The 27,105-nt window shown below is 38.9% G+C and overlaps 1 protein-coding gene across 1 annotated transcript in view; it reads left to right on the plus strand.

Moving 5' to 3' along the window:
* Window positions 1–27,105, plus strand: part of LOC308516633 (ceruloplasmin-like) — a gene marked incomplete at its 5' end in the record, with an annotated part of 58,465 nt that overhangs the window by 12,233 nt on the left and 19,127 nt on the right. Inside the window, 11 exons of the mRNA XM_081087677.1 lie at window positions 2,972–3,137; window positions 4,740–4,870; window positions 5,239–5,379; window positions 5,636–5,847; window positions 7,737–7,887; window positions 8,756–8,968; window positions 11,246–11,456; window positions 12,248–12,387; window positions 14,048–14,176; window positions 16,631–16,737; window positions 18,382–18,583. Of these exons, the coding sequence (XP_080943803.1) occupies window positions 2,972–3,137; window positions 4,740–4,870; window positions 5,239–5,379; window positions 5,636–5,847; window positions 7,737–7,887; window positions 8,756–8,968; window positions 11,246–11,456; window positions 12,248–12,387; window positions 14,048–14,176; window positions 16,631–16,737; window positions 18,382–18,583 (1,803 nt within the window). The remainder of the gene's footprint in view (window positions 1–2,971; window positions 3,138–4,739; window positions 4,871–5,238; window positions 5,380–5,635; window positions 5,848–7,736; window positions 7,888–8,755; window positions 8,969–11,245; window positions 11,457–12,247; window positions 12,388–14,047; window positions 14,177–16,630; window positions 16,738–18,381; window positions 18,584–27,105) is intronic.

Genomic DNA, 27,105 nt, shown 5'->3' on the forward strand with positions numbered 1-27,105 from the left:
AAGCATGGGTTGGTCTGTATTGCACAATCCACACTTTCCTGTGACCCTGAGTGAGGCACCTGCTGGATTGTTCTGGGTCGCCTTTCCCAGGACCCTGGGTAAAGTGGGCATGGGTTGCTCTGGGTTTCACAGTCCTGTTTCCAGGAATGAGGCACACTCTGGGTTGTTCCAGGTTGCCCCAGCAATGCTGTCCTGGGGGCCAGAGTGGAGAAGGTGCCGGTTTCTCTGGGGCACACAGTCCACACTCTTCTGTGGCCTGGAGTGGGGCACACACTGGGTTGCTCCAGTTCACCCAGGCAGCAGGTCCTGGGGCCCGGGGCAAAGGTGGTACACAGGGTTCCCTCTGGCTTACTTACATTCCAGAAGCCAGATCTTGGAATGCTGGGTCCCAGCAGGATGATAAAAAGACCTGGTGAGGGAGGTCACTCTGGCAAGTGCTCCCTGCAGACATTTGGGAAACTGCCAGGAGGTATTGTACCACTCAGTGCCAGGGCACGGTGGTGGTTCCATGCAGGTTATGGCTGGCAAGTGGCATTCTTTAGGCATCCTCTGCCCTTCCTTATTGAATATTGTCTCCTCGGTTGTGTCTAATTTGTTAATTCAGGGTGGTTGTTCTCCGATTTAGTTGCTTTTCTGGCCTGGCCCAAGGATGTGGTCCCCAGCACTTCTGCCTATTCAGCTGCCATTTTCTCCTACTCTTTGGTACTTTTAACTCTATTATAATAAACCCTGTTTGGTATATAGGGGGATTTGTTATTGTTGTTTTTACAGAAAAAAAAGAAAAAACAAAACACAAACTTTTATATTCATTAACCTGTGAGTTTTACAAAAACCTGAGCACTGGAGAGAGCAAGTATTATTACAGATTTGTTTGTTGTTGTTTTTTCAATTGAGAAAACAAGTTCTAAGAAGTTAAACTCTTGCCCAAAACCCTGTAAGAGGCAGAGCCAAGAATTATGTAAGAACAAATACAGTTTGACCCTTTGACAAGTTGGGATTAGGAACACTGACTGCCTTCGCTGTCAGAAATCTACATATAACTTTTGACTCCCTCAAAACTCATTTACTGAGCCCACTGTTGAAGCTTTACTGATAACATAAACAGTCAATAAGCAAATATTTTTATGTTATATGTATTATCTTCTGTATTCTTACAATAAAGTAAGCTAGAGAAAAGAAAATGTCATTAAGAAAATTGTAAAAGAAAATAATTTACACCTCTGTACTGTATGTATCAATACCATAAGTTTATGTTGTCTGTTTACAAAATGAAAAAATATACATATAAGTTGACCTGCACAATTCAAACCTGAGTTATTCAAGGGTCAACTGTAATTATAATCCATTACTCAGTAAACTTCCTTATTTTCATTTATTATCTCTTCAATCACACTGTCCTTTGAATAACAGGCTGGTCAATTATGAAGTTATTGATCTTTTATATTCTTAAATATAACCAAACTCTACGTATAATCGTGTAAATGTTTTGTTTTACTTTTCAATCAGAAAATCTGATTATTATTAGAACTGAAGAATTTAATTTTTATTTCTTTGTACAAAAATGGGGTTTAATTCTCTGATCAAAACCTTTTTCTTTCTAAGTCTCATACTTTGGTTAGCATCACACTTCAATTAATTATTTAAACAACTATGCACCAGGTGTTTATTAGGATTTCCTGAGTGTTGTGTTCCTCTCAGGGCCATGGGGAAAAGGAGAACCACACACAGCCATTGTAATTGAAGGGTTGAATCTGATGATATTAAAAAAGAATATTATTTTCACCACCATCTCAGTCAGTTCCCTCTCCAGAGAGTATCACTGTAAACGATTGGGTGTGAATACTTGCAAACCTGTTTACTATGCATTTTCACACAATATGTATGAACATGTGCAAAAATAACCAGAGCTGTTTTGTGCTTCTTTTACATAATTAGATCATACTGCATATAATACTCTGCTTCTTGCTTTCTTCACTCATCAATATGTCTTGAAATCTTTTCTATGACATTCTTCATCTATTTAACTTATTCTTGTAAAGTGTTATATAGTTTTCCGTATTTGGGATGTATACAAATTTATCTAACGATTTCCTTACTGATAGACATTTCATTGCTTCTATTTTTTAAATTTATTAACAATATTGTAGTTAATACCTTTTAGTTGTATATTTTTATGCATGTACAAATATTGCTTTTGGGTAACTACCAAGAAATGAAATTATATAATGGAAGGGTTTTAATTTTAACAAATGCTGCCAGATTGCCTTCAAAATATATGCACTAATTTACATTTCCACCAATGGTACTCTGAAATCAAATACAGAATTGATGCCTTCATGAAAATGTACCTGCCTTGATTTTCCACCTGGCTGCCAACAGTTAACCTAATCAACCAATTTACTCATTAGAGGCTAGTGGTAGCAATTTATACCTACAAGGAAAGACATTTTTGGTCAAATAGACTCTCAAATTCTTTTCAGTAGGCAGTTACTGTCTTTATCTCTGAGTTGGTCCAATGCTGGTTATTCTCCAGTAACATATAATCCTCTAACATTAATCTTTATATCCTGGCTTCTGCACTTGTTTCATACATTTTAGGCTTTTATACAGATTCCATAAATAAAGTACCTAAAATTTCTCAGAGAAAGGGGAAGTTGCAATGTTGTTGGCTAAAATTAAAAATATATATGGACTACATAAAAAAGGCTTTTGCCCTAACCGGTTTGGCTCAGTGGATAGAGCATCGGTCTACCAAGTGAAAGGTCCCAGGTTCAATTCCGGCCAAGGGCATGTATCTTCGTTGCGGGCACATCCCCAGTAGGAGGTGTGCAGGAGGCAGCTGATTGATGTTTTTCTCTCATCGATGTTTCTAACTCTCTATTCCTCTCTGTAAAAAATCAATAAAATATATTTTTTAAAAAGGGTTTTCATGTCTTAATAACATTCTCTACTTGGATTTAATGTTTTTCAGAGAGTATGAAGGCTTTTTTCAATGTAAGCAATTGCCAAAAATCTTCAGCAGATGAACATGGGACCCGTATTATACATTACTATATTGCTGCTGAAAAAACATTATGGAACTATGCTCCATCTGGTATAGATTTCTTCACTGGAAAACCTTTAACAGCAGCTGGATGGTAATGATTTGCTGATTGAAGCATTTATGTTTAAATAAAAATAATTGAAACTTTTTAGAACCCAACTATTCCTTAAAAGGATTTAGGTATCTTATACTAAAAAGATTCTGATAAAATCAAGGTAGAAAATTAATTATATCAATAATTGGAAAAATTTGAACCTAAGGATCATTGCCACACAAAATTTTTCTCTAAATTTCTTGGCAGCCAGTGCAAAGATGAACAAAATGTTCATAGGTTTCCTAGCACTGAGTGTTAAAATGGATTTGTTTTATAATTATGAGACATTTAACAGCATAGTGGATAATGTTATCAATAGCAATTTTACAAAAATTCAAGAGCATTCTTCATGTGTAACTTATACTTTCCTGCTAAGATCTGAAGAGAATTAAATCATTTCTTATAGCATCCTTACATTATATTATATAAATATTTTTACTCAATAATATTTAAGACTATATTACCAATTTCTACGTTAATGACCAAAAGCTAAGACTGAAATACATTACTGCAGCATTAGTATTTAAAAGTGCATAAAAAGTTTTTCTGATAGTCCAATTGTTAAATATATTTACCAACTTAAAGATTTCAGGAGTTTTAATCCTTCTGGTCTGTTGAATTAAAGTTATATGTCAGAAAATATCAAGTTCTAAAACCACCAAAAAATAATGTTTTCCATAGTATTTATTTTTCTCTAATTCACACCAAAAAAAATTGAGAAAACTAAAAATGTGATATCAAATGAATATTTTCTCTTCTTACATTTTAAGCTTATCAATAAATTATTCAATCTGTTTCATGGAAATTTTGTATTAATTGTGAGAAGGGTATCTGGGCTTAGAGCAAAAACTAGATTCAGAATTAGGTCTGACACTCATTTTCTATTGACTAAACTAAGGATGATTGATGGATCCTTTGACTTGCTTGATTCTCCTGGCTTAGCAATACTATGATGTGTTAACACTGCAAATCACCAGTTCATTACTAGGAACCATTTTTTTTCTAACAGACTCCATTTTATTTTATTATCTATAATAATAAGAGCATAATATGCTAATTAGACCGGGTGTCCTTCCTTCTAGACAAAGCCACACCTGGCGGGGGCCTCGGCAGAGGTGGCAGAGGCCCCTGGCCACGGCGGCAGCGGTCAGGGGTTGGGGCCAAGGCTCTTGCACTAATTTTGTAGTAGAATAAAAAAATAAGGATGGAATCTCTCACCTTAATATTCTCACATCTCTGCACATACTTTAATGTTTATTACTACCTGCCTGAAAAAAAATCAGACATATGTCTTTTTATTCCAAAAGAAAATTTGTAGATACACTACTAAGTAAACAGAGATACTTATACCACAGACAAAAGGCTGAAAAGATACCCATGGAAAATATTGGCAATGGCTCTATATAGATAGTAGCATTATGAAGATTTTAAATTTTTTTGTTATGTTTTCCCTTATTTTCCAAATTTTTTACAATGAGCGTAAATTACTTTTAGAAATAAATTAACAAGTACTTTAAAACAATTGTGTGTAGATTCTTGCTTTCTTTTCACATTATCACTGTAAACTTAAAGGTTCTTTGTGTATCTACTTTCTCTGCACAGTAAATCTCAGATATATTTTGAACAAGGCCCAACAAGAATTGGAGGAACTTACCAAAAGCTAGTTTATCGTGAATACACAGATTCTTCCTTCCAAACACAGAAGGCAAGAGAAGAACATCTTGGAATCCTTGGTAAAATTCTATTTATAGCTTGGAAGTAATAAGTATGTACCATTTACACAAATTCTGTGCAGTCAAAATAATATTCACCCACTCACAGTTTTATTAATTTTGGCTGTCATTTTAAAACCTCATGAAAACAATATAATCCAATTCACCCAACTGTAAACTACATTCTTTTTTCCTATAAATCCAGTAAGTTTATTATATTCATCCAAAGTGACTTTTTAAGACCCTGATCATCTGGCTCAAGGCATCATCCCCTTAGTTTGTTCTCAGACCCTTACCCAAGCAACACAACCTGACAGTTACCCAAGCAACGCAGCCTGACAGTTACATTTATGAAAACCAGAGCAACTACTAACTCTTTTGGTTTCTAGGTCCTGTCATTAAGGCAGAGGTTGGAGATACCCTCAAGGTCACTTTCTATAATAATGGTCCTCTGCCGCTCAGCATTCAGCCTCATGGACTGCTTTACAGCAAAGGCAATGAGGGCTCATACTACAAAACACCCGGAGGAAGTAAGTAGAACTTGAGGGAGGGCCAAGCAAGCCATACTGTAATATAATGTCAACAAAGTTATTATGCAGCCCACTTTTCACACCTTAACAGCTCTGTGTACTTACTGTGGCAAAGTGATTCCTTTGGCCCCTTTCAATTGTCACCCAAGGAGCTGCAAGGTGAGCAAGATACAGTTCTTGCTCTCAGAGGTCTCACAGTCTAAACTAGAGTACTTTGCGTAATAGATCTATTTTACAAATGGTTATTCCATACTAGGTATCCCTCCAGCCTCCTCACATGTAAATCCTGGCACAACATTTGTCTATACCTGGCAAGTTCCAAGAGATGTGGGTCCTACCTCCACGGATCCCAACTGCCTGACCTGGTTATACTACTCCTCAGTATATGGGAAAAAAGACACCAACAGTGGTCTTGTAGGGCCTCTCCTGGTGTGCAGAAAGGGAAGCCTTGGAAAGGATGGCAAACAGGTGAGTCATGGGACCTATGTCCAGGTATGCCTTGGTGAGAGTTTGCCTGAGACAGAACTGCAGAGAAAAGGTAATGGGGCAATCAATCAACAGCTTTCACTTCTGTGTGCTGATGTCTCCCAATTCCATCCTTTCCTCAACTCCAGACGTATATCTTCCTCTGCCCAATGAACACCCATCCTAGCATGTTCCACAAACATTTCTAATTCCAACTAACTATTTTAACTCTTCATCTCCCTCTGGATGGCTACTACCTCTCCCTCTCCTCTCTGAGTGACCCTCTTTTCCTCTATTCTGTAACACCAGTCACCAAGTCTACAATACCATTGCCTTATTTTAGGCACCATTATCTCTTTCTGAATTTCTTTAACCTCCTAACTCCTGTCCCCACTCTAATCCTGCTTCAATATAACTCCACACGCCTTCCTTTCAAATCTAGTTACAGCACTCACCACACTAAAAACTACTCCACCATTTCTTGACTCAGACATCAACACATCAGACCCTTCTGATCCCTCCAGATTCCTGCATCCCTCCCTACCATTCTGGTCTTGCTGCACAATTAGCTTATTAGTCCCTGAGTAAGAAAGACTAAGTCATATCCCTTTGACTTTGCCTTTCTTCTATCTGGAATCATCTTTCCTCACTGTTTCACCTGCTAAAAGTGAAGACATTTTTAAAACTCATACTGAGGACTCCTTCCTGCCCTTCAAACAATATCTCCTAACTAAAGTTACTTAAAGTTCCTGCAGGTTGCCATAGTTCCTTATCTATGTTTTCATTAAAGCACTTATTCATGCATTTATTTTTATTGGTCTTTCTCTCGTGACTAGACCATAAGTTCCTTGAAACCATCCAGGGGTTTTATTCACTTACAAGAGGACCAGCATGCATGAAATCATACGCGAGTAGCTCACTTCCACTTGGCCTCAGCTGGCCACCCTGCCCATTGCCACTCATTGCTAGCGCCCCGCCCTCCACAGCTTGTAGCTCTCCGCTGCTTGTAGCCCTTTGCCATTTGTAGCTCTCCACCCCTAGTAACTCGTGCCCTGCCCTGCTCGCCATGAGAGCTGCTGCTCACGGGCGGCAGGGGGCGGGGGGGGGGGGGGACCGAGAGGTGCTCAATGTACCTTCTGGTGACTGGTCGTTTGGTCGTTACAGCGTTACAGCATTACGGCCATTGGCCTTTTATAATATAGATTGTAACAACCATAACCCCTCTGTGTCATGTCGTAGGTGCTCAATAAATGCTTGATGAATGATTTTCCCTCATTCCTCATTCACAAATGAACTAATGTCTAAATTATTTTCTACAATTATAATTCATGTGTAATGAAGCCTTGTAAATTCACCAATATAAATATATTTATGATTAAATGTATATTTTATTTTAAAATATGACTATACATTTGTATTAATTTATATAAAGTCATTTAGAAGTCTCATAATTCTAACATACAAGTAATTTTTATCCAAAAATAAAAATATTATACATATTTAATTTCTTCATAAACCCTAAAATGCAAACTTTCTAGAATTTAGAATTAAAAACATTTTATTTAACTTACTTTCTATAAAGCATGCTATGAAAAGTTACTATCTGTGATTATCTGATTATATAATTTATTTTTATAATGTTTCAGATGTAGAGATCCCTAGAGTAAGAGCTTTAAATGAAAACAGCTGTAGAGATTTCCCCAACTTGTTAGTTCTGATAAATCCATTCATTGGGATTCATGCCTTTATATAAATGCCTGTAACTGGGGAGGTCAATTGATCACAATATCTAGGAGTACACAAATCTCATTGTATATAAAATCTTGTATTCAGATCAATCATTGGACCATCTATATTCTATGTCTGTTCTTTTTTTCTATTCTCATTCGCAGAAGGGAATAGACAAAGAGTTTTACCTACTTGCTACAGTATTTGATGAAAATGAAAGTCATCTCCTGGATGAAAATATTAGAACATTTACCACAGAACCTGAAAATGTGGATAAAGAGGATCAAAGTTTCCAAAATTCTAACTTAATGTACTGTAAGAAAACGTTTAATTTACACGATAGATATATTAAGCAGTTGTTTAATTTCATTATGCCTAAGGAATTACAGATCATTTTTAAAAATGCACATTTCATGGCCCAATGGTTGGCTAATATGTTTCATGTTACATTTAAGTATAATTTCCCAATAAAAATATTGTCTACCAAGATTATTATGTTAAATTCAATTTACCAAATATTTACAATGCCATTTTCGTGCAATATATTGTTTAGTTATAACTACATGTAAGACAGAAAAGTCCTGTATTTCTCTATTGACAAATTAGTGAAGTAGTTGGGTGGGGTCTTCGTTGAGTTGGTTGGTTGGTAGTTTTGGAATAGTGTTAGATGTAGTGGGAAAAGGGTTGGTCTGGAGACTTGTGCTCTGCTCTTAACAGTTCCATTCACTAGCTTAATGACACTGAACACTTACCTGCTCCTCTGGCCTTAGTTTTCTGAAATCTAAAAGGAAAGGATTGACTCTGGTCATCTTAATATTCTTAAATGAATGAATTGCTTTATGACTAGTTCTCTGTTGCGTTTCAAGAGATGTCAGTAGCCCTAGCCGGTTTGGCTCAGTGGGTAGAGCATTGGCCTGTGGACAGAAGGATCCCGGGTTCGGTTCCAGTCAAGGGCATGTCCCTTGGTTGCAGGCTCCTCCCCTGCCTGGGCCCTGGTTGGGGTGCCTGCAAGAAGCAACCAATCGATGTGTTTCTCTCACATAGATATTTCTCTCTGTCTTTCCCTCTCTCTTCCACTCTCTCTAAAAATCAATGAAAAAATATCCTAGGTTAGGATTAAAAAAAAAAAAAAAGACATGTCAGTAAATTCAATTCTCTTGTCTTTGTCTCAAATGTCTTGCAGCCATAAATGGATACATGTATGGAAATCTGCCAGGACTGGATATGTGCATAGGAGACAACATTTCATGGCACATTCTTAGTGTGGGATCACAGCAGGACTTACATGGGATATACTTTTCAGGAAATACCTTCATTTCCGCAGGAGAAAGGGGGGACACTATGGCCCTGTTCCCCCACACTTCCGAGACACTTTTAATGACACCTGATTCCACAGGTAAGTGGTAAATCTTCTCCTTCAACCAGGAACATGAAAAACAGTGTCATTATATGCACTGGATATTGTTTGTACAGAAGAAAGAGAAATGACATAAATAGTTCTTGGAAAATTGTTGCTCTTTTCCATTTAATTTATGAGAACACTGGTATATCATCTTTCTGTGCATAAAAATCTTCTCATTCTCTCCCAGTTTTTTCTTCCTGGAACCAGGCTTTAAACCAACCCACACTACTCAAAAACAGTGAAGATGTTTTGCAGCATTTGACCTTGTCTTTTTTCAACTATCTGCTGCATTTCTTACTCTCCTGTCTATTTGTTTCCCAGGACTTCCTTCTGCTTCTGCCTTATCCTCCTCTCTCTGCCTTCCTCTCCTATATCTCCCCTTGCTAGCTTTGCCCAAAAGGAAGAGATTTTGATTTCAATGAGGTTGATTGTTGCTGGAAAATATTTTTTTAAAATACATCCCATATCAGAGAATTGTTGTGGGGATCAGAGGAGCCAGCCTCCATTCTAAACCTAACACCCTCATTTGTAAAATAAGTATTGTAATAATTTACAACTTACAAAAAGGAATAGGCAATGATCAGATCCCATGAGATACAAGAAGTAAAGATGCAGTAAAGTGCCTGGAATATGTTGGACCTTAAAGAAAATGTTAGTGTCTTCTTTTATCCTGCATATCCAACTTCACAAACACACACAAAATCATCTATCTTGATCAAAAACTACTGGCATCAATCAAATACTGTCTACACAATAAACTAGTTACTCTATAAATACCATGGATTTGTATCTTAACTCTTTGTAATGCCACAGATTCATTTGACTACATTTTATATATTCCAAAACTTTTAATTTTGCTTTTCAAACAAACAAAATCTGTGAATAAGTGCAATTAAGGAGGAGGAGAAATCTTTCTCCAACACTCTCTTCACTGTTGCAGGCATTTACTCAGTGGCAAGTTATTGCCAGCCCAGCCCTACTCCTTACTCTCTTTTCCCCTGAACCTAAAAAAAAATTGTCTGCTCTTTATTCTCTTTTGTATACAATATTATTTCTAATAAACATGTGGAGACATCAACTACATGTCAAGCACTGTGCTATATGAGAATCATTTTATCCTAAACAAGCTCTTTCCTAACCCTCTGAATCTGAAGGTTTTTCTTCCTTGTCCATCTTCTTGAATCTTACCCTCCATAAAAATTAATAACAACAATAGAAACATGTAAAGAGTTGAAAGAGAGAGTTATTGCTATGAAGGTAATATTAAGCAGGGTCAGAATGTGATGTGCATAAAATTTACCAAAATAAAAGACAATCTGAATTCAGGTGGAATTCACTGTTCTAAACCAGGCTGGGTTTTTTATTGTTGTTGTTGTAGTGGTGATTTGTTTTGGTCATGGTTATTCTTTGGAGTTTTTAATGTATTAAACTGAATCCTTTCAACTTCCTTTCACTCCTGCCACTACCTCTATGATCTAAGCCACCATCATCTCTCATGGATGATTTTAACAGCCTCCTAACAGGTATCCTTTCTTCCACCTTACCCACTACAGTTTAGTCTCAGCACAGAGGCCAGAGTGCCCATATGTCACTCATCAATTCAAAATTCCACAATGGCTCCCCATTTCACTAAGTAAAGGCAACAGACTTTTCAGTAGCCCCGAGGGCCCATGGGACCCAGCCTTCCTTTCCCCACCAGTCTTCTCTCCTGGTACTCTCACGCTTGCTCACTCCACTCTAGGCACACAGGCCTCTTATAAGGTCCTCAGTTGCACCAATTAGACCTTCTTCATAAGGGTGTTTGCTACCTGCTTCCCCTAGATCTACTATTCACCTCTCATGAGTCTTTGCCCAAATGCCACCCTCCCATCAAGGCCTATCCTAATCATCCTATAAACATTGTCCATTGCTCCTTTGAGCCCACTCCACCCCAGAATCCTCAACCTTCCTTACACTGTTACACTTTTTTCTTTGATGCATAGCATTTATTACCTTCCAACATACATAAAAGTTATACTATGTCTATAAGACCTTGCAATATAAACTGTAAGGGCAAGGATTTTTAACTGTTGTGTCTATTGATGTTTCTAAAGTGCCTTGAAATATGCCTGGCATAAAGAAGATACTGAACAAATATTCATAAAATTAGTGAAAGAATGAATGAACTATCTTACTGTATTTCTTTGGGGGTTTATACCTTACAGATGACTTCACAGAGAGAAAGAAGTCTGAATGCAAAACTTTATGAATTATTTTCTTATTTACCTCTAGGAATTTTTGATGTGGTTTGTCTGACTTCACAGCATTATCAAGGAGGCATGAAACATAAATACAAAGTGAGGCAGTGTTCAGAGCAATACCCTCATCAAACGCAGTACCAAAAGGAGAAAATTTTTTATATTGCAGCTGAGGAAGTCGTGTGGGATTATTCTCCTAGCAGGACGTGGGAAAGAGAACTGCACCATTTACAAAGAGAGGAGAAGTATGGTGATAACTTCAGTCTCTAACTAGGAAGGCTTCATCCTGTAGTTTCTCACCCTTTCTTTTCAGTGTGTGTGTGTGTGTGTGTGTGTGTGTGTGTGTTATAATTTTTTGTGTTTGGTATGGTATGTATGTGTACTATGCATGTATGTGATTGGTATGTGTTTATGGCATGTGTGTGTTTAGGATACATTCAAATTTTGAAGTTACAAATAACTTCAAAATGTGTGTGTGTAATACCTTAAATTCCAAATGACTTAAAATCTTTCTAAATATCTAAATAACTTCTGTGCATTGTTTCTTCTTGTCTCTCTTTCCATTTCTTGCATCCTATTTTCCTTTTGGGTGCTACCATCCAAATGTATCACTTTGAGGTATAATAAACATATTTTTTAGCTACATTTAACATTTGGAATCAGTCAGATTTTCCTTTTGTCTACATTCATCTCCATCTACATCTGTTCCTCTGAAAACCTCAAATTAAAGACACTAATTTTCCTTTTAGTAAAATTTGATTTCTAAGTATAGTTTTCTCTCTTACTATTTATTCATTTATCAAAACTAAAATTTTATTCTGAAAATGTATTTTAAAGTATGGAATAAATATTCAACAATCTTACCAGAATGAATATATTTTTAAAAAGAAGAATTACTTTCCAAGGTACAATAGCTTCTAGATATTAATAAATTACATTATTTCAATAAGAAGTTCTTCCATATGAGAATGTATCTAATTTAATTGTTAAATTAACTAATTTTGTGGGGTTTGTTTTTATTTTCATTTTCTTAAAGTGAAACAAACATATATTTGGATAAAACTGGGACATTTCTTGGGTCCAAATATAAGAAAGTTGTATACCGTCAATACGATGATATCACATTCACAAAGCAAACAAAAAGAAATGAAGATGAAAAGCATCTGGATATTCTAGGTATAGATATACAGTAAGATTGATCTGGGTGTTTGCTTCTTGTCCTCAGCTACTAGAGATTGTTGCACACATTGGGGATACTGTCAAATCCCATCTTGTCAGAGAAAAATGCCTATAATGCTAACTCTAATTTGTTTTACTGGAAGAAAGAGTGGCTCAAGTATTGTTTAAAGGAAAGTAAAGAGACTGCAGAAAATTAATATGGTCAGTTTCACATTACTTGGCTTCTTGTACTCAGAATTCAAGAATTATGGATCTGGGAGGGACGTTAGATGTAGCATGTAGAGATAATTGCATTGAAATTAAAATGAAGCCCAGAAATTTGTCTATAGTGAGCAGGGGGACTTCTTTGCTTAAATTTGCTTTTAATTTAAACACTTAGGTGTTCCGACTCAATTTCATCTCTGTCCAAAAGTGAGGAAAATTATAGCCCTTTCTTCCAACCTTGACAGATCAGCTAGGAAACCTACACCACTGAGCACTCACATGTAACATTTTCATAAGTCACATGTCATTGTTTAGGCTTCACGTGGAGTTTCCATAGGTAATATGATGACTTCATATGTAAAATGACTTTTCCATATGTTGCCTAGTATTTCCAGAAGTCACATGGTATTTCCATATGCCCAATCTTGTTTGGTGCCTGCTATCTATGTATCTATCAAAGGGCATTTTTGGCATGGGATCCTGAGAAGATGGATTTACATGCTGATGAAGGGAATGGTTATTGTTCTGGACTTTTGAGCTTGCCCCTTTTTGAGGGAGGGAGACAGGGAGGTCTGTGCTATCTAGTACCCTCTGCTGGTAGGTGGTTCCTTATCTTTAGTAACAGCTGGATGTTTGTTTTCTCTAGGATTCTGGCCAAATGCAACAAGATAAATAATACAATATGACTCTCTAGATCCCATTATCATTTATACAACAAAAAATAAAACACTTTATATAAAAGGAAAAACAAGCACAGCATTTGGGAAGGTAGAATTACACGGGCGTCAAAAAGGTGTTGACTTTAGCTTTAGTCAGTGTTCACCAGGTCTCTTCAGGGCTCTGATTTTAGTAATTATAGCACAAGTTTGAAGAGAGGTCTTACTGTTTAGTTCATCTCAAAATCATCTCTGTTTCAGAATTTTTAGAGCCACCAATTCAATCTGCTTTCAAATAGAAAGAAGATTTATAGCAAATGTTATACCTTCAGCTCTTGGCCTGGGATGAAAGAGAGAAAGAGTAAAATTAAGGGGTCTTTGGTCTATCAGAGAGAATATTACCCTGGGTCATAAAATGGCCTTGTAGCTCCTTCCAATTTTCCACTAGGGTGAAGGGGGAAAAGAATTAAAGGCTTAAATAATGATGTTGGGTCAAGAAAGAAAGTAAAGTGCTCCATTTCTAAATTGTGTGCTTTTCTATGCATTAACTGATGTTCATCAAAGTAGGTTTTCTAGAGATGAAGCTTATAAAAATTCTAGATGACTAAAATTTTCCAGGCAAAAATCGTGTTTTATAAATCAGCAATGATCCACTTGATAAATGTGTTTGTGTTTTATTTGGCACATGTTAAGGAAAAGGATAAGAATAAGTTACTCTGTAAATACTTGAGGACAGATGATTCATAATTCAAAATAAGTAAAGATTATTTACACATTTTTCTTCTTATATTTCCTAGGTCCTTTAATATTTGCTACTCCTGGTGAAAAAGTCCGGATTATCTTTAAAAATAAAGCCTCAAGGCAATATTCTATTTATGCTCATGGAGTAAAAACACAGAATTTCATTGTTGTTCCAACACAGCCAGGTAACTGCTTTAGGAGGAAAAAAAAAAAAAAGCTTTTATACAGGTCTATGGGGCTAATGTTCCTTCTTAAATATGGGTGTAGTTCCAGATGAGAAAGATCACTGGACTAGTAAGAAGGGTCTGAAGAGCTTGGGAGAGGAGTTCCTTTTGCAAATTGAGTTTGCTTCCAGGAGGAAGCACCATAAGCAAAACTTTCCAGTGTATACAATTTCTCCTCTAGAGCTACCTCCCTCCAACCTCTCCACCAATCCAGCTGCCAAGTATTCTTATATTCAATCTCTCCAACTCAAATGCTAAAGTAGGAGTTGAGTACAAGATGTAGTATGTGAGGAAGGGGCAGGGATAGAGTTGAGCTGCTAAGAGGAAGTGATGAACCTCTTGTATTAATATTTCTAAGGCATCACCACTTTAGAGCATGCCATTCACTTTCTCAACTTAGAAGAAAATGAAAAGTTTTTACCATATGCTTAGGAAGCTGACTCTGAAATGAAGATTTGTGTGCAGGCAGTGCTCTTGGGATCAATGACAGTGGAGAGAAAGAGAAGGAAGCAGAATTGATCAGGGGCGAGAGGTTGAAGAGAGAAGCAGCCTCAATAGAAGTCACAGCCAACCATGCAAGAAGTTCTGAAGAGAGGGTGGCCCCAGCTGTCCTGAGCTGGGGTGAGAGAGCTGGCCCTGTATGTCCCTGTGTCACCAAACCGGTTCCATGCCAGGGCCTGGCCCTGCACCAGCATGGCCTGGGACATTTCCAGTGTGAGGCAACCTCCAGGCTCCTGAGGAAAGATTTCAAGAATGATTTAGAGTGAGAATGAAAGTAAATTTTATTCAGGTAGAGACAAAGAGGGGGGCCAGGACACAGGCACCGTTGTGAAAGAAGCAAGAGTCTGAGTGAACCGGGGCAACTCGCAAGTGAGCTGTGCAGTGAGTAAGTCACTTCTTGGGATTTTATGTGTTTCCAAGGGTAGGTTATTTCTGAACTTTGTGGTGCTAAATTCTGACTCTGTCTTCTTGCTGTGGGGGATGTCTTGTTCCTAATATGGTCCTTTCCAGAAGTGTCATGGCCGTTCAGCCTCTTGGCCCCCTTCTACTTGTGGTGAGTTTCCATTACAATCGTGGTGTAATGAGCTTTGGATCAGTATCTGGTCATTTTTTTCTTGGAATGATCTGGTTTTAGCCAGTCCTGTTGTTGTTGACTTCTGTGACCACGACAGGGGTTTCCTGCCATGAGCTAGTTCTCTTTGATCATAAAAGGAGGTGAGAGGACCTAGTGCTTTATTGGCCTGTGATGTTGGCTCATACTTTCTCACTCCACTTATCAGAATTTTCCCCAAACTTCTTTCTATTCTGCCTCCCCTACAGCAGTCATTGGATGCAGGTTTTGGCAAGAAGGGTTTACAGCCAGTGGAGCCAGTCCTTTGTTGTTAAAGAGGGATCTAAGAGGGGTATCCAGGATGTCCCCCATAGTTCCCCACAAAAACAAGAAATTCTAGAAATTAAGGGCATCAAGGAAAGAACTACTTGACTGTGGTTGAAATATTTTCTTTTGATTTTAAAAACAGTCTTATATTACAATGTGAATTGCCTATCAAGGGTGTTTGCAAGTCAGCACTATGTACTGATTAATCAGGAAAGGATCACATTCCCTGTATTCCACAGACACTTCTAAGTATTTGCTGTGCCCCAGGCAAAGTGTGGTGTGCTGGAAGGGCAGGGTAAAAAGTAAGTAGATAGTTAAAGACTTGGAAGTAGGGAGACTGGGGATAAGGTTGGTTAGTGGAGGATGAAAACTATGTCACAGGTACTTAGGAAAATTAATTTAATACTCTAGAAGTGGGAGGTGGAGGATTATACAGCAAGGGGTAAGAGTGGGGCATCAAAAGAACTTTCCTGCAAGAGTCAACAGGGATCATTCTGCAGGGATCATTCAAATAGTTCTGGGTAGAAAGGATGTCTACGTAATCCACAAATTGGAAAGTTCAGAGCTGGGATTCAAAACAAGTCTGTCATATTCTAACACCTGAGTTATCATCACAACAATAAATGTTTGTTGAATGAATGAATTAGATATTTAATAACTGACATTTTTCAATGGCAGAATCGCTGTAAGGTTTTGTTCCAATTACCCTCACTACATAATAACCAACATCATAATGACATTGAACTTGCCCAATGGCCCAGGTAATGCAACATCAAGGGCTTCATTTGCATCATCTCGTCTAATTTCTAAATTCCTGTCTTATGTGCATGTGGAAACAGAAACTCAGAAATATAAACACATTGTCTAAAATCACAAAGCTAGGAGCAGTAGATCCAGAGTGGGGGGAAAACAAAACAAAACGAGGACTCTGTTGCCAATTATTTGCATAGCTATAGTATCTTCTCATTATCTGGTTCTCCATACAGAAGTATGGTTTAAAAGATTCTATATTAATACATTGTATTTGCCTATTTTAGGAAAGATCCGAACATACATTTGGCAGATTCCTGAAAGAACTGGTCCTACCTCAAAGGACTTTGAATGCATACCTTGGTTTTACTATTCCACTGTGAACCTAGTTAAGGTAAAGTTTGAATCAAACATCAGTTTTTATTCTATCTCCTCCTAGAAATTATAATGGAAGGAAGAATGAGTTTATTTTTTTATTTCTAAAAACCTTAGTTCTATGTAAAGTTTATATTAAGTAACCTAAATATTGCTCAGCTTTTAATCCTACACAGGCTTGCATCTTTCAAGAATAAATTATTGCATTATGATTACCTATATTTAGGACATTTTTCAAAATGTCACTATAACATCCTCTTTGTTTCATTGAGTCAGATCTGAGTAACAGAAAACAAAGTACGGAGTCTGAAAATTCTATAATTAATAGAAGTAAATATATACATACTAGAGGCCCAGTGCATGAAATTCGTGCATGGGGGGAGGGGGGGTTGCCCCTCAGCCCAGCCTACAATGTCTCCAATCTGGGACCCCTGGGGGATGTCCCACTGCCAGTTTAGGCCTGATCCCTAAACTGGCAGTCAGACATCCCTCTCACAATCCGGGACTGCTGGCTCCCAACCGCTCACCTGCCTGCCTGCCTGATTGCCCCAACCACTTCTGCCTGCCAGCCTGATCACCCTAAACACTCCCCTCCAGCCTGATCGATGCCTAACTGCTCCCCTGCCAGCCTGATTGCCCCCTAACTGCCCTCCCTTGCCAGCCTGATGACCCCCAACTGCCCTCCCCTGCCAGCCTGGTCTCCCCCAACTGCCCTCCCCTGCAGGCCTTGTCCCCCACAACTGCCCTCCCCTGCAGTCCTGGTTGCCCCCAACTGTCCTCCCCTGCAGGCCTTCTCCCCCACATCTTCCCTCCCCTGCTGGCCCAGTCACTGCCAACTGCCCTCCCCTGCTGGCTTGGTCCCCCCCAACTGCCCTCCCTCCCCTGCAGGCCCAGTTGCCCCCAACTGCCCTCCCCTGCCGTCATGGTCGCCCCCAACTGCCCCCCCCCCCGCCAGCCATCATATGGTGGCCATCTTTGACCATATGGGAGCAGTTTTCTTGTGCGAAGGTGTGATGGTCAATTTGCATATTACCACTTTATTATATAGGATTACATATTTTTTAAAACCCTCAACTCTGAAGTTTTAGTTTATTTGCATTTTTTTTAAAAAAAGAGTTTTCTCTTTGAACTTTTAGTTATTTGGACCACTTTGTAGCTGGAACAAAAATCTACTCAGACATTCAACCCCAAAACAAAATTAATATAAACAAACTAAGGCTCCTGGCTGGAGGTACTGTGGGAACAGAGGCATCACAGGAGAAAGGATCTGAGACCTTTAGAATCTCTGCCAACTAACTCCAATGCCAGGGAATTTTAATTAAAACCAAAGTTCTGTTCTTTAATTACATTTTCAAAAATAGAACTAAATCCATTGAGGAATGTGTCTAAAATCCCTTCCAGGAGTTTGTTGTTCTCTTTAAACTTGAACTCCAATGAATGAGATGACAATTTTTCTTTAATCAAAGATTTAGCATGTTTTGTTCCTTACTTTCAGACTTAGAATCCTAATAATTAAAAACTCAGGATCTGCAAAATAAACAAACAAACAAAAAACCCTCAGGATCTGATCTCACTAAAGCCAAAACTTGATTCCATTCTTTTTATTGATTGGGGGAAATTTTTAGTTGTGGGCCTGGTTAATAATCTTGCTTTGTTTCTTCAGGATCTTAACAGCGGGCTGGTAGGCCCTTTGATAGTATGTCGCAAAAACACCAAAGCCGACATAGTTCACCGTGTTCTCCACTTCATGATTTTTAATGAGAATGAATCCTGGTACTTGGACGAAAATATCAACACCTATTCTCTAGAACCGAACCAAGTAGACCGGAATGATGAGGATTTTGACTTGAGCAACCAAATGCATGGTAATGCCCACTGACACCCCAATTGTAGCCTACAGAGTGTTTTCCACAAACAAAAAGATGAGGTTCAAATTTGTCAAGCTCAGCACAGTTTAGAAAACATACATACATACAGTTGGGTATATATCACATGACAAACTTTTCCCATAAATGGCCAGATAGTAAAGAATTTGGGCTGGAGGTGGCTGCAGGGACAGAGGCAACATTCCATCTCTGCCATAAGCTATCTTCCTCTCTGTTCTTGTAGCACAAAAGCCCCCATAGACAAGAGGCAAACAAATAGAAGTGTCTGTGAGCCAACACAACTTTATTTATAAACACTGAAATTTATAGTTCATATAATTTTCACACGTCAGGAAATATTTGCCTTTTTAAATATTTTTTTAACTATTTAAATATTTAAAAACCACTATTTGCTCATAGGCCATAGAAAAATGCAATGAATGGGCTGGATCTGGTCTCTGAGCTGTACACCACTATCTTAGTATTGTGGCAAATTCTTAAGCCGTGCAGACAACGGAAAACCAGGAATATCAGCTGCCACTTCTGGAGGGCCTTACTAAACATTTTTCCAAACATTTCACCTGGGTAAACATAGGGACAGTTGGGGTTTGAGGCAAACTGGAGAGCACCTGGCCCCACACACTCCTCCCCACCACCATCACCAAATGACCTTCATAGGCAGAGCTTTTAAAATCCCCATGCTTCTCAATCAAAATTCTCTTATAGGTTGATTATAAAAAGGCTCATTCTGTTTATGACTTTCCCCATCTAGAATCACAGCAATAAGACAATTATTCAACTAGAAAACACATAAACAATCTCAATCACAATCTTAATCTAATCTTTAGGAAGCTCAAGAAGATGACTAGGTAAGGGAACCTTAACTAAGGCAAACCCAAATATGATCATTTCCAATATCTTAGTTTTTCCCCCACAAGAAATATATGTAAACTTAAAATTAATTTAAGGACTACATCCATTCTAATTATCATCTTACTAGGCCCTAATGAGATACACAGACCCAGCTGGGCCATCTTCTATCCAGCTGTTCACAGTGTGGGGGCTGCAGATTGTGCATTGCTACAATTCAAAGCTGACTTGGGGAATGTTGCAAATGAAACAGAAACACAGGGCTGTCTTTTACATTCCCTATTTGAAGGTCAAAAAAGGTTTCATGAAGGGAGAAGACATTGAGTATTTAAGGATGCATAAGAATCTGTCTAGTAGAAAATGAGAGGAATGTGAGCTAAGTCACACAGCACCTGGAAAGAAAAAGCCAACAGAATTGTGAAAGACCTTGAATACTTTGTTAAGAATGTAGACTTGATCTAAACCAGGGCTTCTCAAGCTTGCCTCTATTGACATTTGGTCCAGATAACTTTTTGTTGTGTGAGGCTGACCTGTGCATTGTAGGATGTTTAGCAGCATCCCTGGCCTCCATCTTATAGATGCCAGTAGCGCCTTCCCCCAAGTTGTGATGGGGAAGGCGCTAAAAATGTCTCCAAGCATTGCCAAAGGTCTCCTTGAGGACAAAGTTCTGTTGAGAACCATTGTGCTAAAGGCACCAGGTGCACTGAGCTAGGGAACAATAGGAATAAATGCATATTTCAGGAGCAGCTCTGGCAATCATCTAAGCACTTGTGCTGCAAGTGTGGTCCATGGATCAGCAGCAGCAATGTCACTTGAAAGTTTGTTAGAAATACAGAATTTTAGGCTTCACAGACCTAGTACATCATAATCTGCAGTTTAAAAATGTTTATTGAATTTATTGGAGTGACATTGATTAATAGAATTATATAGGTTTCAGGTGTACAATCCTACAATACATCATCTGTATATTTTATTGTGTTCACCACCCCAAGTCAACCTCCTTTCATCACCATTCATCCCCCCCTTTACTCTTTTCTACCACCTCCAACCCCCTTTCTGGCAATCATCATGCTATTTTCTGTGTTTTGTTTTGTTTTGTTTGTTTGTTTTTCTGCTAGATCGGCATTTTAACAAGATTCCCAGAGCAGATGCACATTAAAGTTTGAGAAGCACTGGCCTAAAGCAGTCTCCTTGTTTTTTCTATTACATCTCTCCACCAGCTAAAAGTGTTAGAACCCTGCCTACATTAATGTATGTTTATAGATTATATCTTTCTATTAATTCATTTTATACATTTCAAAAAATGAACACAAAATAGAAAGTTGAAAAAGAACATTTTAATATTTTCTTCTTATTACCCTTTGAAAACCATATGTACATAGAGGAGTAGAGAGGGAGAGAGACCAAGACCTAGGACCTCAGGCAGATGGCATTTCAGTGTTACCAGTGACAGATCATGGAAGTCTGACTTAGGGCAGTTAAATGGGAACACACACTCCTAATATTCTAAGAACCTCTTGTGATCATTTTAAATATACTTTAAATACATGTTAAACTATCCATCAATTTAAGTATCTTTAGTTATGAAATATTCTAATCCAACCCAATTGTGTTAAAGCAGCAGTTTTTAACCTGTGGGTTGTGACCCCTTTGGGGGTCTAACGACCCTTTCACAGGGGTCGCCTAAATACATCCTGCATATCAGATATTTACATTACGATTCATAACAGTAGCAAAATTACAGTTATGAAGTAGCAACGAAAATAATTTTATCGTTGGGAGTCACCACAACATGAGGAACTGTATTAAAGGGTTGCGGCATTAGGAAGGTTGAGAACCACTGTGTTAAAGCAAAGTCAATGCCTCATTTGCTCAAGCAAAAGAAAAACCTCGTTAGTATTAGACACAGCCATGAATGGGTGTTTAGTCATGTTTAACTGAATCCTTAGGCTTGCTTCAAAATCCTCATGACCTCTGAAAACATCCATGATACTTTCTTTCTTTTTTAAAAATTTATTGGGGTGACATTCATTAACAAAACCATACAGGTTTCAAGTGTAAAACTCAACAAAACATCATCTGCATACTGTATCATGAGCCCATGGCCCAAAGTAAAGTATCTCTCTGTCCCCATTTATCCCTTCTTTGCCTCCTTACACCTCCCCCCAACCCCTTTCCCTCTAGCTATCACCATACTGTTGTCTCTATGTGTTTTATATAGGTAAATTTTTTTTAGTTAATCCCTTCATCTTTTTTTGAACCTACTCCCTCAACCCTCCTCCCCTCTGTCAGTCTGTTCTATGTATCTATGTTTCTGTTTCCATTTTGTTTGTTAAATTATTTTATTCATTAGATTCCACATATAAGTGAGATATATGATATTTGTCTTTCTCTGACTGGCTTATTTCACTTAGCATAATATTCTCCAGGTCCGTCCATGCTGTCTCAAAAGGTGAGATTTCCTTCTGTTTTATGGCTGAGTAGTATTCTATTGTGCAAATATATCACAGCTTTTTTATCCACTCATCTTTCAATGGGCACTTGGGCTATTTCCAAGTCTTAGCTATTATAAATAATGCTGCAATAAATATAGGGGTGTATATATTCTTTCAAGTTAATGTTTCAAGTTTCTTCAGATATATTCCCAGAAGTGGAATCATTGGGACAAAAGACAGTTCCATTTTTAATTTTTGAGGAAATTCCATACTGTTTTCCGAAGTGGTTGCACCAATCTGCATTCCCATCAACAGTGCACAAGGGTTCCCTTTTCTCTAGATCTTTGCTAGCACTTATTGTTTTTTTATTTATTAATGATGGCCATTCTGAAAGGCGTGAGGCGGTATCTCATTGTGGTTTTAACTTGCATTTCTCTGAACAGTGATATTGAACATCTTTTCACATGGCTATTGTCCATCCGTATGTCCTCTTTGGAGAATTGCTTATTCAGATCCTTTGCCCACTTTTAATTGGATTATTTATTTTCTTGATGTTGAGTTGTATGAGTATGTTATATGTTTTGGATATTAACCCCTTTTCAGATGTGTCATTGACAAACATGTTCTCCCATTCAGTAGGTTGCCTTTTTCATTTTGTTGATGGTTTCTTTTGCTGTGCAAAAGATTTTTAGTTTGATGTAGTCGCAGTTGTTTATTTTTTCCTTTGTTTCCCTTGCCCAAGGAGATATATCAGGAAAAGTATTGCTTGAGAGATGTCTGAAATTTTACTGCCTATGGTGTCTTCCAGGATTTTTATGGTTTCACATCTTACATTTAAGTCTTTTATCCATTTTGAATTTATTCATGTGTATGGTGTAAGTTGGTGATCTAGTTTCATTTTTGGCATGTATCTGTTCAATTTTCCCAACGCCATTTATTTTTTTAAATATGTTCTGACTGCCCTAGCTGGTTTGGCTCAGTGGCTAGAGCATGGGCCTGTAGACTAAAGGGTCCTGGGCTTGATTTCCATCAAGGGCACATGCCCGGGTTGTGGGCTCAAACCCCAGTAGGGGGCAGGTGGTCAATGATTCGCTCTCATCATTGATGTTTCTATCTCTCTCTCTTCCTTCCTCTCTGAAAGCAATAAAAATATATTTCAAAAATATAAAAATAAACATGTTCTTATTGATTTCAGAGAGAGGAAAGGAAAGGGAGAAAGAGGTAAAAACATCAATGATGAGAGAGAATCATCAATTGGCTACCTCCTTCATGCTCCTTACTGGAGATCAAGCTGAAACCTGGGCATATACCCTGACCAGGAATCATAGGTCAAAGCTCAACCACTGAACCACACCGGCTAGGCCCAACACCATTTGTTGAAGACATTGTCTTCCCCCCATTGTATGTTCTTGCCTCCTTTTTCAAATACTAATTGACCATAAAGGTGTAGATATATTACTGGGCTCTCTATTCTCTTCCATTGATCTGCCTGTTCTTATGCCAGTACCATTCTGTTTTTTGTACTATGGCCTTGGAGTATAGTTTGATATCAGGTAGTGTGATACCTCCAACTTTATTCTTCTTTCTCAAGATTGCTGGAGCTAGTCAGGGTCTTTTGTGGTTCCATATAAATTTTTGGAATATTTGTTCTAGATTGGTGAGATATGCAATTGGTATTTTAATAGGAATTGCAATGAATCTATAGATGGCTTTGGATAGTATGGACATTTTAATGATGCTAATTCTTCCTATCTATGAATATGATATATGCTTCCGCTTATTTGTATAATCCTCAATTTCTTTATTTAGTAGCCTATAAATTTCCAAGTGCAGTCTTTTGCCTCCTTGGTTAAATTTATTCCTAGGTTCCTTGTTTTTATTATTGCAATAGTAAATGGGATTTTCTTAATTTCTCTTTCTGATAGTTTATTATTGGTACATAAAAATGCCATCAATTTCTGAATATTAATTTTGTATCTGGATACTTTACCAAATTTATTTATCAATTCTAATAGTTTGTTGGTGGAGTCTTTAGTGTTTCTACATACAGTATCATGTCATCTGCTAAAAATGACAGTTTTATTTTCTCCTTTCCAATTTGGATGCCTTTTATTTTTCTTCTTGACTGATTGCTGTGGCTAGGACTTCCAGAATTATGCTGAATAAGAGTGGTAAAAGCAGACATCCCTGTCTTGTTCCTCTTCTTAGGTAAAACACTTTTAGTTTTTGCCCATTGAGTATGGTGGTGGCTGTGGGTTTGTCATATATGGCCTTTTATCAATAAACTAGAGGCACAAATTTTTGTGCACTCGTGGGGAAGAGGGGCCCCTCAGCCCGGCCTGTGCCCTCTCGCAGTCTGGGACCCCTCGGGAGATAACGACCTGCTGGCTTAGGCCTGCTCCCAGGTGGCAGAGGGCAGGCCCAATCCCAAGGTGCAGCCCCTGGTCGGGCTCAGAGCAGGGCCAATTGGGGAGTTGGGGCGCCGCCCTCTGTCATACACAGAGCAGGGCGATCCAGAGGTTGTGATTCCACCCTCAGTCACGCTCAGGGTAGGGCAGATTGGGGGGTTGGGGCACCATCCCCTGTCACACTCAAGGCAGGGTCAATGGGGAGGTTGCGGCGCCACCCCCTGTCATGCACAGAGCAGGGCCAATCAGGGGGTTGGGGCATTCCCCCTGTCATTCACAGAGCAGGGCCCATCAGGGGCTTGGGGCGCCGCCCTCTATCACCCACAGAGCAGGGCCGATCAGGGGGTTGGGGTGGCGCCACTCTCACACTCAGGGCAGGGCCAATGGGGAGGTTATGGCTCTACCCCGTCACACACAGAGCAGGGCCCGTGGGGGGGGGGGGGGGGCGCTGCCCCCTGTCATGCTGATCCCAGTGCCGGGAGGCCTCGCGGCTCCACTGATTCCAGTGCTGGGAGGCATATTACCCTTTTACTATATAGGGTAGAGGCCTGGTGAATGGGTGGGTGCCAGCTTGTTTGCCCTGAAGAGTGTCCTGGATCAGGGTGGGGGTCCCCACTGGGGTGCCTGGCCAGCCTGGGTGAGGGGATGATGGCTGTTTGCAGCTGGTCACACACCCTTCAGGGTGGGGGTCCTCACTGGGGTGCCTGGCCAGTCTGGGTGAGGAGCTGAGGGCTGTTTTCAGGCTGGGGGTGACTGAAGCTCCCAACCTCTCCTTTTTTTCCTTTTTTTTCTTTTTTTATTCTGGGCCAGCTTTAGCTTTGAGGCTTGGCTCCAGCTCTTAGGCCTCCGCTGCTTAAAGTAGGTTTCTGGCCTTTGCTTACAATGTTGCAATCCTGCTGGCTGAAGCCAGGCAGGATTCTGAGGTTTTGTTTAGCTTCTATGTTTGTTACATAGTTGCTTGCAGCTCAGAGGCCTGCAGTGGCAGGCGGGGAACGTTGGAGTCCTCCGTCACTGAAGCAAGCAAGCCTCATGTTAGTTTCAAGCTGCCTGGCTGCCGGCCGCCATCTTGGCTGACAGTTAATTTGCATATTGCCCTGATTAGCCAATGGGAAGGGTAGCGGTCGTACGCCAATTACCATGTTTCTCTTTTATTAGATAGGATGGATGCTGGATTGTATCAAATGCTTTTTCTGCATCTACTGATATAATCGTGTGATTTTTCACCCTTCATTTTGTTTATATGTTATATCTCATTTATTGCTATGTGGATAGTGCACCAGCCTTGCATCCCCAGTATAAATCTAACATTGTCATGGTGTATGATCTTTTTAATTTATTGCTGGATTTGGTTTATTAGTCTTTTGTTGAGGATTTTAGCATCATAGATATTGGCCAATAAATTTCTTTTGTAGTGTCTTTATCTGGTTTTGGAATTAGGGTAATGCTGGCCTCATAAAATGAGATTGGAAGTTCTTCCTACTCTTGAATTTTTAGAAATAGTTTGAGAAGGATAGGTGTTAGTTCTTTAAATGTTTGGTAAAATTTGCCTATGAAGCCATCTGGTCCAGGACTTCTGTTTGCTGGGTGTTTTTTTAAATTATTACTTCAATGTCATTAGTTGTAATTGGTCTATTCTGACTTTCTGATTCCTCCTGAATCAGTTTTGGAAGATGGTATGTTTCTATAAATGTATACACTACTAGAGGCCCCATGCATGACATTCATGCACTGGAGTGGGGAGTCCCTCAGCCCAGCTTGCGCCCTTTCGCAGTCAGGGAGCCTTTTTGCAGGCAGCAGGCCTAAGCCATCAGTTGGACATCCTTAGCACTGCCGCAGAGGCAGGCCACTGAGCTCACCAGCCATTAGCCCAGCTTGTGGCTGAGCAGCGCTCCCCCTGTGGGAGCACACTGACCACCAGGGAGCAGCTCCTGTGTTGAGCGTCGGCCCCCTGGTGGTCAGTTCACATCATAGTGACCTGTGGTTCCACCATTCGGAAGATTTGCATATTACCCTTATATAGGATGCCCAGATTGTCCAATTTGTTGGCATATAGTTGTTCCTAATATTTTCTTACAACCTTTTGTATTTCTGTGATGTCAGTTGTTAATCCTTCTCTCTCATTTCTGATTTTATTTATTTGGATCCTCTCTCTTTTTTTGTTGATAAGTCTGGTTAAAGGTTCATCAATCTTGTTTATCTTTTCAAAGAGCCAGCTTTTGATTTTTTATATCATTTTTTAGACTTTGTGTCATTTATTTATGCTCTAACCTTATTTATTTCCTTCTACTTACTCAGGGCTTTGTTTGTTGTTCTTTTTATAATTCTTTTAGGTGTTGGATTGCATTGTTTACTTGATATTTGTCTTGCTTTTTGAGGTAGGCCTATAATGCTCTGAATTTTCCTCTCAGGACTGCTTTTGCTGTGTCACATAGATTTGGGGTTGTTTTGTGTTCAACTTTGTTTGTCTCCAAGTAACTTTTTATTTTTTCTTTTATCACATTGTTAACACATTTTTTTAAATTGTTTTATTGGTTAAAGTATTACAAAGAGTATTACATATGTCTTTTTTTTATCCGCCCTTGACAATCTCCTGGCCTCCCCTACCCCCCAGTGTCTTATGTCCATTGGTTATGCTTATATGCATGCATACAAGTCCTTTGGTTGATCTCTTAGTGTCCCCTCCTACCCACCAACCCTCCCCGGCCTTCCCGCTGTAGTTTGACAGTCTTTTCAAGGCTGCTCTGCCTCTGTATCTATTTTTGTTCATAAGTTTATAATGGTCTTTATTATCCAGAAATGAGTGAGATCA

This window comes from Myotis nattereri (assembly GCF_964212035.1).
Source record: "Myotis nattereri genome assembly, chromosome: 3".
In the NCBI taxonomy this organism is placed as follows: Eukaryota; Metazoa; Chordata; class Mammalia; order Chiroptera; family Vespertilionidae; genus Myotis; species Myotis nattereri.